Source organism: Petaurus breviceps, unplaced genomic scaffold (assembly GCF_028583685.1).
Source record: "Petaurus breviceps papuanus isolate PSGF00001 unplaced genomic scaffold, PetGlider_PUasm1.0 176, whole genome shotgun sequence".
Lineage (NCBI taxonomy): Eukaryota > Metazoa > Chordata > Mammalia > Diprotodontia > Petauridae > Petaurus > Petaurus breviceps.
In genome coordinates this window covers 8,848,712-8,861,599 of record NW_027185771.1, presented here as the reverse complement: position 1 = coordinate 8,861,599, position 12,888 = coordinate 8,848,712, and the positions used below count along the sequence as shown (strand labels likewise).

Genomic DNA, 12,888 nt, shown 5'->3' with positions numbered 1-12,888 from the left:
CAAGCTTTAACTGAGCTTGCCCAGGGTTACAAAGCTAGTAAAGTGTGAGGCAGGACTCACTTAGACCCACCCTAGCTGCCAGAAAACTTAAGACTGCAACCCATAGCACCTTATCTATGTTTTTTCATCTATTTGTCACAGCTGCTCTACCCACCCAATGCCTTATTCTTTTCTCTGGGCATGATGACAAAACCAAAGAGTATGTGGACTTATCCATTCTGCCTCTCACTCTTGCTATGTGACCAGTTAATCATCTTTTTCGATATATTTTTAATAATTTCTCTGATGAAATGCTTTACACGATCCATTTTCTTTATTTCTACCCACAATAGAAAAATACAATCATTCAAAAGCTAAATAAATAATAGATGATGAAAATAAGGAAGATTTGAAGAACTGATCAAAAGGCAGTGTTGGTTTTTTTAGACAAAGCACCAGAGAGAAAATATTGGACAATCATATTTAACGATCTAGCTAAAAATATTCCAGCATGTACTAACAAAGTCTTTTAAACATGTGCATAGGAAGTCCTTAGTCCTGTTGTTCTATAAACATTTGAGATGAAAAGGAGTTCAGCTGGGAATCAATCAGCTGAGAATAGTAAGCGAACCAATTAGTCTAAGGTCTAAATCCTAATTTTCCCGACTTTCCGGGCCCATGGAAAAGAGGTTGCTTCTTCCTCACTAAGTTAAAATTTGTTATTACAGTTGTAAAGATCAGAGGCATGAAACTTGAAGTGCCTGTGTTGAGTGTCACTGGAATCAGACTAAAATGTTAATTAGGAAATGTTTAATAAAGAAATATATGATAAAATATAGATAATGTTAATTTGTGCTTTTCTAAGTCAATATACAGTCATCAGGGATCCATTTCTACTTGAATTTGACACCACTAGTATAGATCAGGGGTGGAGAACCTGTGGCTTGGAGGCTACATATGGCCCCCTAGATCTTCAAGTATGGCCCTTTAACTGAATTCAAACTTCATAGAACAAATTGCCTTAACTTGGACGCAATCAAAAGGCTGCACCAAAGGACCTAGAAGCTGAAGGTTTCCTACCTCTGGGTATAGATCTTCTGGATTCTTATCTCCCCACTCTAGGTTCGGGCAAGAAGCTGACCCATGGTGTTCCCCAATCCACTTCTGTGGATCGGATTTGTCTTTCTACCCATAGCAAAATAACTACATCAAACCTAAGCTATCTCTCAAGAGAAATGGAAAACCAACTTCCTTAGTAAATCATTTCACTAACTACGCTGCTAGAAAGATGTCCTTTACATCCTTTAAGTCAATTGTTCCAGCCCTGACCTCTCTGCTGACCCTCTTGTCTCACATCTCCAAGGGCCTACTGGATATCTCAGACTGTATCTCACAGTACATAGTATGGTGGTAAGGTGTAAGAAGACTGGAAAATTTGGGGGTGGGTGAGAGGGTAGCCCAAACTAAACTCATTATCTTTTCTCCAAAACCTTCACCTCTTCCTAGTTACTGTTGAAGGTACCACTATCCTTCCAGTCTAGCAACACGTGGGGAGGGTCATCCTTAACTACTCACCCTCACACATAATATCCAATCTGTTGCCAAGGCTTATAGATTTTACTTCTTAATGTCTCTACAATGCATCCCCCTTCTCTCTTCCAACACTGGCATAACTCTGATTGGTACAGGTCCTCATCACCTCACACCTGGACTACTGCAGTAGCCAGCTGGTAGATCTCCCAGGCACAAGTCTCCCCACTCTTGATGTCAATGTGATTATCCTAAAGTGAAAGTCTGACCATGTCTATCTCTGTTTCTGTCTCTCACAAAACACATACACGCCAAACACACTAAATAAATTCCAGTAAATACCCTGAGATCTAGTGATACTGGCTTCCGTACTGTCTCCCCCCCACTCCCCCGCATTTCTCAAACAGAACATTCCATTTCCCAACTGTGGGCATCTTGACTGTCTGTTGCCCATGCGTGGAATACTGTTGCCTCATCTCTGCATCCTAACTTCTCTGGCTTGCTTCAAGTCCCAGATAAAATCCCACCTTCTATAGGAAGTCTTTCCTTAATTCTAATATCTTTCTTCTGTTGATTATTTCTAACTTCTCCTGTATATAGCTTGCTTCTAACATTGCTGTTTACCTATTGTCTTTTCCCACTGCACAGTGAGCTCCTTGAGGCAGGGACTATCTTTTGATTTTATTTGGATCCCAACACTTAGCACAGTGTAGCTAGCACATAATAGGCTCTTAATAAATGTTTACTGACTGACTTCAAGTCTAAATTCCCTTATATAATGTAATCCCCTTTCTCCTTAATCCTGTTACAAATTAATATGAAGAACTGGTCTCCAACTTATATGTAACGATTTCATAGGCTCATGTCTCTTCTAGTATCTGCTTTAGCATTCTCACTGTATAAAAAAGGAGTCAATTTCTTTATCAGCTCTTAACACTTTAATTTTAATAGCATGTATTTGTGACATACAAAAACTCTTTACAAAAATAAAGCCAAAAATAAAACATGTAAACAAACTGGAAAGGAATTTTTTAAAACCCTTGAGGGGGAGAGGGAGAGAGAGAAGGAGGAAGAGAGGGAAAAGGAGAAGGGGGGAGGGAGGGAGAGGGGGAGAGTGTATACACTACTCAAAGAACCACAATCTACTATGAACATTCAGAAAATAAACTGATGGTAATTTCCCTGTCTACTTGTTGCTTAGCTGTTTTTCAGTCATGTCTGATTATTCATGACCCCATTTCATTTAGAGTTTCCTTGGTAAAGATCCTGGATCGGTCTGCCATTTCCTTTTCCACCTCATTTTACAGGTGAGGAAACTAAGGCAAACAGGTTAAGTAAGTTGCCCAAGAACACACAGGTATTAAGGGTCTGAGGCCAGATTTGAATTCCAGGTCCTGAACTCTATCCACTTCACTACCTAGCTGCCCCTTCCCTGTACAATAGGAGGAAAAAACAAATCATAAAGGTTTTTCTGAAAATATAAACAACAGCATAGGACAGTGTGTAGAGAACTGGCCTCCAAATCAAGAAGTCCCCACCACCTCCTCCACATAGTGGCTGGGTGACCCTGGACAAATCATATAAACTTGGGAGTTCCCTAAGCAACCTTCTAAGACTTTTAAGTTGTAGCAGAGTTGCTGATTTGCATTGATTGAGAAAATTTCCTTACCAAGAAGAATTCTTTAATCTTATGAGTTCACCAATATATTAAAATACCAAATATACATACATATAAGTAGTATGGCTGGCTTCAAAGTCAGGAAGACCCGAGTTCAAGTCCTGCTTCTGACACATACTGGGTATGTGAGTCTGGGGAAGTCACTTAAATTCTCTGTGCTCCAAGACAACTGGGTCTAAAAAGTGTCAGAGAAGGTGCAGACCTGCAGTTGTACATGGAGTTTCCTCACCTAAGAGTTCCCCATACTAATGAATCACAGGTTCAGTATCTATCTATAAGAATACACATCTTAAAGAACAAAGAATATATAAACAGAATTTGTTTTGCCGAGGCTCAATCAACATTATTTTATTAACTGCATCTGTAGAGGGCAAGCAGCTATCCATCAATTAAAACATTAAAATGAGAAGTAAAGTCACAGAATCATATTTTAATTCAACAACCATTAAGTGCCCACTATATATGCAAAGCATTTAGGTACTCTGAATACAAAGACAAAAAACACAACTGCAGTTGGGACAAGACAGGGAGGTAGGAGAGAAATCAGAGAAAACTTCACAAAGGAGTTGGAAACTGAGCTTTGCCTTAAAGGAATAGAAGGATTATGGGAGTTGAAGAGGAAGTAGCTTTCTGACACTGAGGTAACGTGTCAGACCTTTGACCTGTGCAAAGGCAGAGAAGAAAATGGAAAGCTGACTTTGGAAAAATACTCAGATTGTAGAGTGAACAAAGGGGAACAATATGAAATAGGGTTGGAAAGGTGGTTACAAAGAGATTGCAGATGGTCTTAAATGCCAAGCTAAGCAGTGTGTATTTTTTCTTAGAGGCAAAGAGGAGCTGCTGAAAGTTTTTGTGTAACATGATCAGAAATGAATAAATAAATAAATAAATAAATAAATAAATCATGCCTTAGAAAGATTATTTTGGTGGCCCTGTAGAGGTTAGACTGGAGAAGGAAGATATCACAAACAAAATGACCAATCAGGATGTTATTACAGCTCTTCCAGACAAAAGAGTGATGGCCATGTGGACAGAAAAAAAGAGGTTGTTCTGAGAGACACTGGAGGAAGAATCCAGATTTAGAGTGTATCTGGAGATTCAGGGAGAGAAAAGAGTCTACCGTCACTCCCAGGTTACAAACCGGGGTGACTGGAATGATGGTGCCCCTCAACAGAAGCTTGCAGGATGGGGTTTGAGTTCCAGGGCAGAGATAAATGGTTCTGTTTTGGATATGTTGAGTTTAGGAGACCAAGGGATCATCCAGAGGATGTCTTTTTTTCTTTTTCTGAAGAGCAATTGGGGTTAAGTGACTTGCCCAAAGTCACACGGCTAGTAAGTGTGTCAAGTGTCTGAGGCCACATTTGAATCCAGGTCCTCCTGACTCCAGGGCCAGTGCTCTAATCATTGTGTCACCTAGCCGCCCCCAGAGGATGTCTTTAAGGCAGTTGAGGAACTGATGTGTTTAAGGCAGTGTGGAAAAGAGGTTAAGGTTGGGCAGAGCTGGAAGGGATGTCAGAAGTCACCTGGACCAACCCACTCATTTTCCAGATAAAGAAACTGATGCCTAGAGAGGTTAAGTAACTTTTCCAATGTCACACAAGATTTTCATCATTCTGCCTCTATTTATGCCTCACTCTTTCCCTAAACTTATTCTTCATTCTTACCAGGAAGTACCTTTCTAGTCCTCAGTATTCTTCTAAGTCACTGTCCTCGCCTCTTAACCTTCCTTCTGTGACCTCATAGTTTACACCAATTGTGACCCCTCTAGTTAACCAGTTCAGCTATACACTGTCATCTTACTTTCTGAGCCCTTGCCCCTTTTGTCCTATCAATGCTCACACCTCACCAAAACTCCAGTCCTGGACAATTTCCACAATTTGCTTCCTCTCCTCCTAAATTATGCAACGGGGCTGCTTTCCATCTCTCCAGCAGGGATTTATATTACTCACTTCCAAATGAGCCCTCATACAGCAAGGTAGTTCTTGAACTTCTCCCTGATTTATTCCCTATTTCACTCCCCACAGAGGCTATTCTGAACTTATTCTCAAGTCTCCAGCACCACCTCTCCAACTCCCCCCAAATGACCCTCCACTGAGGACCCTGTCTCAGATTTTACTGAGAAAATTAGAATGGGAACTACTGAGGGCAGGAACTTTTTTGCCTTTCTTTGAGATTTCAATGCTTAGTAAAGTGCAAGGCACATCATAATCACTTAAATGTTGCTGACTGACCTGAACTCCCTCTTCTTTGCTTCTCTACATATCAAAATTCCTTAGGAGTTCTCTCCTCTTTTTCTCCACTCTAGGAAGAAGAGATAACCGTTTTCTTTGCCAAAGCCAATCTACAGGTACCCTCGATTCCATTCCCTCTAGTATTTCCCAGCAAACTGCCCCCCCAATCACCACATCTCTTTAATCTTTGATCTCTCCCTTTCTCCTCATTCCTTCCCATGCTAAAGTCCGCACAACCTGAAAAAAATCTCACTAAAGTTTTCATCCTACAGCACCTTTCTTTCATAGCCAAACTCTTTGAAAGTCTCCATTTACTTGCTTCTCAAATCTACTTCAATCTGGATTTGAAACTACTCCTCCAAAGTTAGCAATGGGCTCTTCTCAATAGTAATTCTTCCTAATCTCTCTACATCATTTGGTACTCCCTTCTTGATTTTCATTCATGAACTCCCCACCCCTTCTCAGTCTCCTTTTCTGATTCTTCATCCACAGTATACCCTCTAACTGTAGGTGTCCTCCAAAGCTCTGCCTTGGATCCTCTTCTCCCCTACACCAGGGATTCTTAATATATTTTTTTTTTTTGCATCATGGACCCCTTTTGGTAGTCTGATGAAGCCTATATATATAGATCACTTTTCAAAACTGAAGGAAATGCTAAATTTCAGCTAGAGGTTAGAAGAAAATAAAGATATAATTTTTCCCCCATCCAAGTTCCATAGGTTCTTAAAATTTATCCAGGTTAAGAAACTATGCTCTTTACTCTATGGATTAGTGATCTCAGCCTTCACCAGTTTCACTAACTTCTTTGTGTAGGTCACCATTCCTAGAGTGTCTCCTAAGTTCTATTCTCACATCTTCAATTGACAACTAGAAGATAATTTGAACTCAATGTTCTGTAGGCATCTCAAAATCAACAAGTCCAAAACAAAACTATTCTCTTTCCCCTCAGATTCTAATTCTTAAGACACCACCATTGTTCTGGACAACCAGATTTGTAACCTTAGTGCAATCTTCTCATATCTCATTTCCAATAAGCTGCCAAATCTTAATGTTTCTACCATATCACTCATACTGGTCCCCTTTTCTCCACTCTCACAGACACAACCCGAAGTTCAGATCCTCTTCACTTCTTGTCTTAATTTGTAGCCCTGCCTCAAGTTTCTTTCCACTCTAATCAATTCTCCATATAGCTTTAAAAAAAGAAAAAGTGATATGCCTAAAGTGCAGGTTAAGGGCCTCCTTTTACTGCCTTTTGAATCAAATATAAATCCCTCTATTTGGCTTTTGAAACCATTCACAACCCAGCCCCAGTCTATCTTTCCAACCTTATGAAACCTTATCCTTCTTCCTGCACTCTGTGCAGAAATCAACCAACATTTATTCATTAAGTGCCCACTGTGTGCCAGGCGTGTGCTAGGCACTGGGGATAAAAAGACAAAGATTAAAAAGTCTCTACCCTCAATCAGCTTATTCTTTCAGGGAAACAACATATGCATCTAGCAGAAAATACAAAATAAACTCAAGCTAAACTGAGGGATGGAGAATAGCCTTCCTGACAATTTCTTTCACAAAATACTTCACCTCTCATCTCCATGCCTTTGCATTGGCTGCTCCCCATGCTTGAAATGTATGTATTCCCTCCTCACTAACACCTCTCAGAAGCCTTCCATCTCCAAAACTCAGCTAAAACAACACCTTCTAGGTGAAACCTTTCATGATCTCTCCAGCTGCAGGTGTTCTTCCCTTTATAAACAATCTTGTATTTATTTTATACATAGAGACTTATAGACAAACATGTTACGTTCTTTAATAAAATGAAAGCTTCCCCAGTACCTGTTACACAGCTGTAGACAATGCATGCATCATTCTAACAAATGCTATAGCATGTTATTTGAGGCTGGACCTCTGATGCCACTGGCATCCCAAAGTAGAAACTTCCCCCCTCTATTAAAGCAAATCAGCAACTACTTTCCAACCAGTCTTAGAGTTACCACTGATTTGCCCAGGGTCACATAGCCAGGATGTGGCAGAAACAGCACTTGAGGACAGTCTGGCCTGACTCCAAAGCAGGTCCCCTCCATCTACTATGGTTTGGGGTGCCTCTATATAATAATGCCATTTACACACAAAACCTTTAATCTAAAGTTAGGATAAATACTGCCTTCATGTACTAAGTAAAGAATCATTAAAATTGTAATAAAAGTCTAATCAATTAGCTAATATTTTAAACCCTACTATGAAAACTGCTAGAAACCTGGTTATTTTCTCCAATTATATTGTGACTTCAGTTACAAATTCTAAAACAGTTAATTACATTTGTATATGTGGATTTTTATGTATACATACATACATAATATTTTAAAAGACTCCAAGTCAGTTCCTGAGAGTATTCTTTACTACTCTCAAGTACAAGATAGAACAAAGAAACAAAACAAACCAACTGGTTCTTATGTAAAATACTTTGAAAATATAATCAGTGCACAGGAAAATCAATAGGCTACATAGTCAAAACCATCACAGCAGTAATCTTACTGAAATTCCAGGAAAACTAATGTTTATTTATTCCACTATGCTTTATTATATAAAAGGAAAGATAGTCTTTCATATCTTAAAAAAGCCTGAACAAAAGAAGGTGAGTCAAATGTTTTTATATTTCCTTAAATCCCAAACTGGTCTAACTAACATTCTACTTATGACACTTTGCAAAGAAAGGTTAAACTTGGTCTGTTCAAAACTTAATGTATGGAGAAATTCTTAAACTGTTCAGAATGGTAGCTGGGAAATCAAATCAATCAATAAGCAATTAATGGGGGTCATATACTATATGCCAACCACTGAGGATACAAAGAGAAAGCAAAAAAACCCCAAAAGCCATTAACAGTCCCTGTAGCCCACAAGAAGCTTCCTATATATTTGAAGGCCATAACCATGTCTCAGTCAGTATTAATATTCCCTACAATTACAGAGGAATACTCAGGTAGTGAAGAGAGCACCAGATTTAGGACTGAATCCTAATTCTAGCTGTGTTGACCATGTCACTGATTCCAGTCTCAGTTTCTCTAGCTGTACAATGGAAATCATAATACTTGAACTATCCTACCATCACAGGGCTGTTGTAAAGAAACTACTGCAAAACTACATAAATGTGAAATATCATTATTCAGAAAAAATGGTAAAATACTTGCAATGGCAATAGAAAAGAATTCAGGATCAGACTCATGGAATCAAAAGGAGTCATTTCATACCTCACAAGATAATAACCACAAGATAAACTACTCAGTATTTCACCTTTGGACTGCGACAATTTTCAGCAGCCTTGAAAAAGCTTATTGGTTAACCAAAGCATAAGTTATTGCTTGCTCTAGGCAAGTGAATATTTGAAAGGCTGATTCACAGTATACCCAAGACGCCTTAGTCTTTATTCCTACTGCTTACTACTTAGGCACTTTTTATTTTAAGTGTCTTAGCCAATAATTCTCAAAATCTAGTCTAGAAGAGAAAATAAAATATACCTACCCTTGACGCAGGAGAAGAGAGAACATTAACTGTGTAAATGATGGTTTAGATTAGAGCCAGGGTTAACCTTTTCTGTGTGTCAACCTCTGGCAAAGTAGGTGAAACCTACAGACTTCTTCTCAGAATAATGCTTTTTCGACAATTGAAGGAATACTAAGTTTCAGTTAGAGACTGGTGAAAATAAAGGTGTTTTTTTCCCCATCCAAGTTCATGGACCCCCCTGAAATTTATCAATCCACAGAACTGAGAAGGCATGAGGAGTGGGTAGTCTCCAAGTTAAGACCACCTGACTTGGAGCTTTGATTCTGCACACCAGCATTCATTCTTAGGGGAGAATTAAGACAGATCAATATAGTGATCTGTACAATGCCTAGCACAGCACCCTCTTTTATTAGATACAAATTCTGTTGTTTTTGTTCCTTAAAGGTAATGAGCAAAAAAAATCTCACTGATAGTTAGCAATTGATGGCTCACTAAACACAAATCCTGATAAAATTTTCTATGAAAGAAGCTAGGGAATCTAGGTTTAACAACTAATATACATAACATATATATAATGGCACAACTTTCCTCTTATCCATATAATATTTGCTAAATTTAATTCATCCAGCAAAAGCAGTAAACAAAATAACTGAGAAGGAAATAAATTCAGGGCATACAGATATATCCAAAACCTTGGTGTAGAAATGACTGAATTTTTATATAAATTTCATGAGAAAAGTTGAGAAGTTACTTTTCAGCTTTGTCCTTATTAACTGACATCCCAGAATAAATTAGGAAAAGATATCAAATCTGTAACTGCCTTTTGGCCACTCTATAAAAGTAAAAATTAATTCATTCCATTATTGGTTCGACCAATGTAGATTAAAGGTTTTTATTCCTGAGAAAGATGGAGGTAGTCCTTAGATTTTTAGTACATTAAAAAAAAAGGACCCCTAAAAGGCTGGTCAACAAGTAAGCCTTTATTTAAAGCAACATCAATCAACGACGTTGCTGTATTTCTTTAATGTCTCCAACAGTTTGGAGGAAGAACATTTAAGGTTTCACATGGTCTCCGAGGAGTTTAATATAAGAAGCCACTAATATGAATTTACAATAGAGATGCAAACTAAGCCTTAAGTGCAGTTTCCAGGAGAAATTTTCAAGGTTTTGGAAAACAAAAAGGGAAAATGTTTACATGTTATCTTCTAAAACTGCTATCAGAATGATCATGATTCTGAGGCTAAATAATTTTCTTGTTTGGGGAAAAAGAGTGGGTGGAGACAGAAATTAAAAGACAAGGAACTTAAATGATTTTCTCGAATATTTTAAAAATAAAGCTGGGCTCCAATAACCCCAAAGTTACTTAACTAAGCCCTTCTTGGTGATGAATTTGTCTATTTCCTTTTCCCAAGGTTAAAAGACATGTCAATCAAACGTAACCGTTCAAAAATGTGTTTAGAAGATGGCTATTTCTAAGACATAAATATCCTCTATTAGGTGCATCTCTTTGCAAAAATCTGGATGTATGAAACAAGCTGGGGGGGGGTGGGGAAGGAGAGATGGTCATTCTCATTCCTCCTGTCTAAGATTCTTTTGTTACCATTTTTTTTTTTTTTGCTTTAGTTCCTAAGGTGTATTTTCAAGGTATATAAAACTATCCATTACAAATACACTAGCAGTGCCAGTGTCCTATTAGTAACTATCAAAGCAATTAAGTTTCTTGGATTCTGTTTATCTTTAAAATAAAAAAAATAGCAAAATTAACTGACTAAAAAGGTCACATAAAATAGGTCAATCTATTTGACTTTAGTCAAATGGGTTGAGACAAAAATCTCCATTAAGGTTTGCTATTCTCTATTTGTTTATAGTTCTCTAACACGTGACATTAGGGTTGGGGTGGATGCTGGATATACACATGCATGTAAACGTGTACATATGACATTTTCTAGGTGACTTGAGAAAAAAAACTAAATATAAAAACCCAAAAAAGTACCACAATAATTTGAATGGAAAACAAGAGTTACTAGGTACCACCGAAAAAGCAAGATCAAGGCATTACTAATTGAAATGGTACTGTTATCTTCATTAGCTAATTTTCTAGCCAAAGTTTTTTTGGTTTCTAAGTCAATGAAGATCTGGAAATCAAAGTATTGATCAGTTACTGTGAAGTGGCACTGATTTTTAACCCCTTCTAAGTTTCATACTCTTAACAACAGAGTAGAGATTTTAGTGTATCTCATGCTTTTTCAATTAAAAATCTGCTGGTGGGGGTGGGGAAAGAAGGGGAGGTAGAGAGTAGGCCAGGGACGGGGAGGAGACTGTTCCACAGGCATTTTGCACTTACATAACCTCAAAGTACTTAGCTTTAAAACTCAAAGGTATACAACTATAATTACAAAGTATGCATTCCTTTTCTACCTAGAAAAGCAAGAACTGTTCCGATCTAACCTAACTCGAGAGTCCTAATCAAACGAACACAAAGAAAGTGGTTCAAATGTTAATGTTTGTTTAGGTTACTTAAAATCCCAAGCAGCAGTCTTTCCGAATACACACACAAGTGGTTGCCTCAAAATAAAGAAAAATACTAAAAATTTATAGTAAAAAAGAAATACAAGGTTAAAAACGACAGTGTTAGGAAACATCTTTACTGACTTAAAAAAAAAAATAACATTATCCTTAAGGGAAAAAAAAAAACCATGAAAAATTCACGGTAAAAAATACTGGCCTAAGAACGACATTTCCAGGTACCATCTTTACCGAACCTTAAAAAAATAAAAAGGGAAAAGAAAACAAGGCGCAGACTGGTGCAACAGCTACCTCTTCTCAGGCTAGAGGTAGACTGCTCCGCAAATGGCAGGAAAAGGCAGAAAATCCTCGGGAGCCCAGAGAGGGGCCAGCCCGCGGCGCCCCCAGAGGGGAGGCCGCCTCTGGGTCACAATCCCCGGCCCCAGCCCGGCCCCCGGCCCCGCCGCGCCCGCACGCACCTTGTGGCAGGCCGGGCAGGTGGGCAGCGGGCTGCCGTGGCCCGGGGAGCTCTTGCTGCTGTTGCCGCCCGGGCCCCCGCTCAGGCTGCTCTGGATCTGCGTGAGCTCCTGGCGCAGCACCTGCTTCTGGTGAAAGCTGAAGGCCGGGTGGTTGGAGGCCATGGTGAAGAGCAGCAGGAACTCATCGCCCGTGCGGCCCTCGTTGAGCTGCAGCCCGTAGTTGTGGATGATGGAGTCGATGTGCGTGAGCGTGCGGTACAGCACCCCGGCCGCCTCGCGCTGCTCCGAGCCCAGCAGCGCCAGCGACACCAGCAGCTTGCTGCGCACCACCTCGTCCGTCAGGTTGGTCAGGCTGCCCAGGTCGGCCGGGTTGTTGGCCTTGATCTCCGAGTCCCGCAGCGAGTGGTAGTCTTTGCGGGCCAGGTCCTCGAGGCACGAGCCCAGGAAGCGCAGCTCGAGCGGGATGCACAGGTCCAGGAGGCCGCACAAGAACTCCACCCGCTGCGGGGAGGGCAGCTCCGAGAACCAGCGGTACACGCCGTCCCTCTGCAGCGGGCACCGCTTCTCCACCATGCTGCCCTGGCCGGGGCCGCCGCCGCTCCGGGAGCCCGGGGGCAGGCGGGCCAGGGACACGCGCACGGCCGGAGGGCCCGGGGCCGAGTGACGGGGGGAGCGGCCGGGCTGCAGCCGCGGCGGCGGGGGCTGGGACGCGCTGCGGCCCGGGGCCGGGGTCGGCGGCGGCGGCGGCGGCAGCAGCAGCAGGCGCGGCGGGGCGGGGGGGCGCAGCTCGGCGGGGCCCCCCGCCAGGTGCCGGCGGCGGCGGCGGCTGGGCGGGGTCGGGGGCCCCGGGGGGCCGGGGGCCCCTCCTCTCAGAGCCGGAGCGGCGGCGGCCGGGGGCGGCGGCGACGGCGGCGAGCGGCCTCCTGCTCCCCGCTCACGGGGAGGCTCCTTCCCACCGCCCGTCCCCAGCGGCGGACGGTGCGCGGCG

The 12,888-nt window shown here is 41.3% G+C and overlaps 1 protein-coding gene across 2 annotated transcripts in view; it reads right to left on the bottom strand.

Annotated features, from left to right (window-relative positions):
* The window catches only part of ZCCHC14 (zinc finger CCHC-type containing 14), a 122,102-nt gene extending 109,552 nt beyond the window's left edge, over positions 1–12,550 (bottom strand). The window contains exon 1 of one of the 2 annotated variants that reach the window (XM_069085597.1): positions 11,901–12,550. In XM_069085597.1, the coding sequence (XP_068941698.1) occupies positions 11,901–12,473 (573 nt within the window). In that variant the 5' untranslated portion in view covers positions 12,474–12,550. The remainder of the gene's footprint in view (positions 1–11,900) is intronic. The other variant, XM_069085596.1, reaches the window with a different exon arrangement.
* Positions 12,551–12,888: the final 338 nt, after the last annotated feature.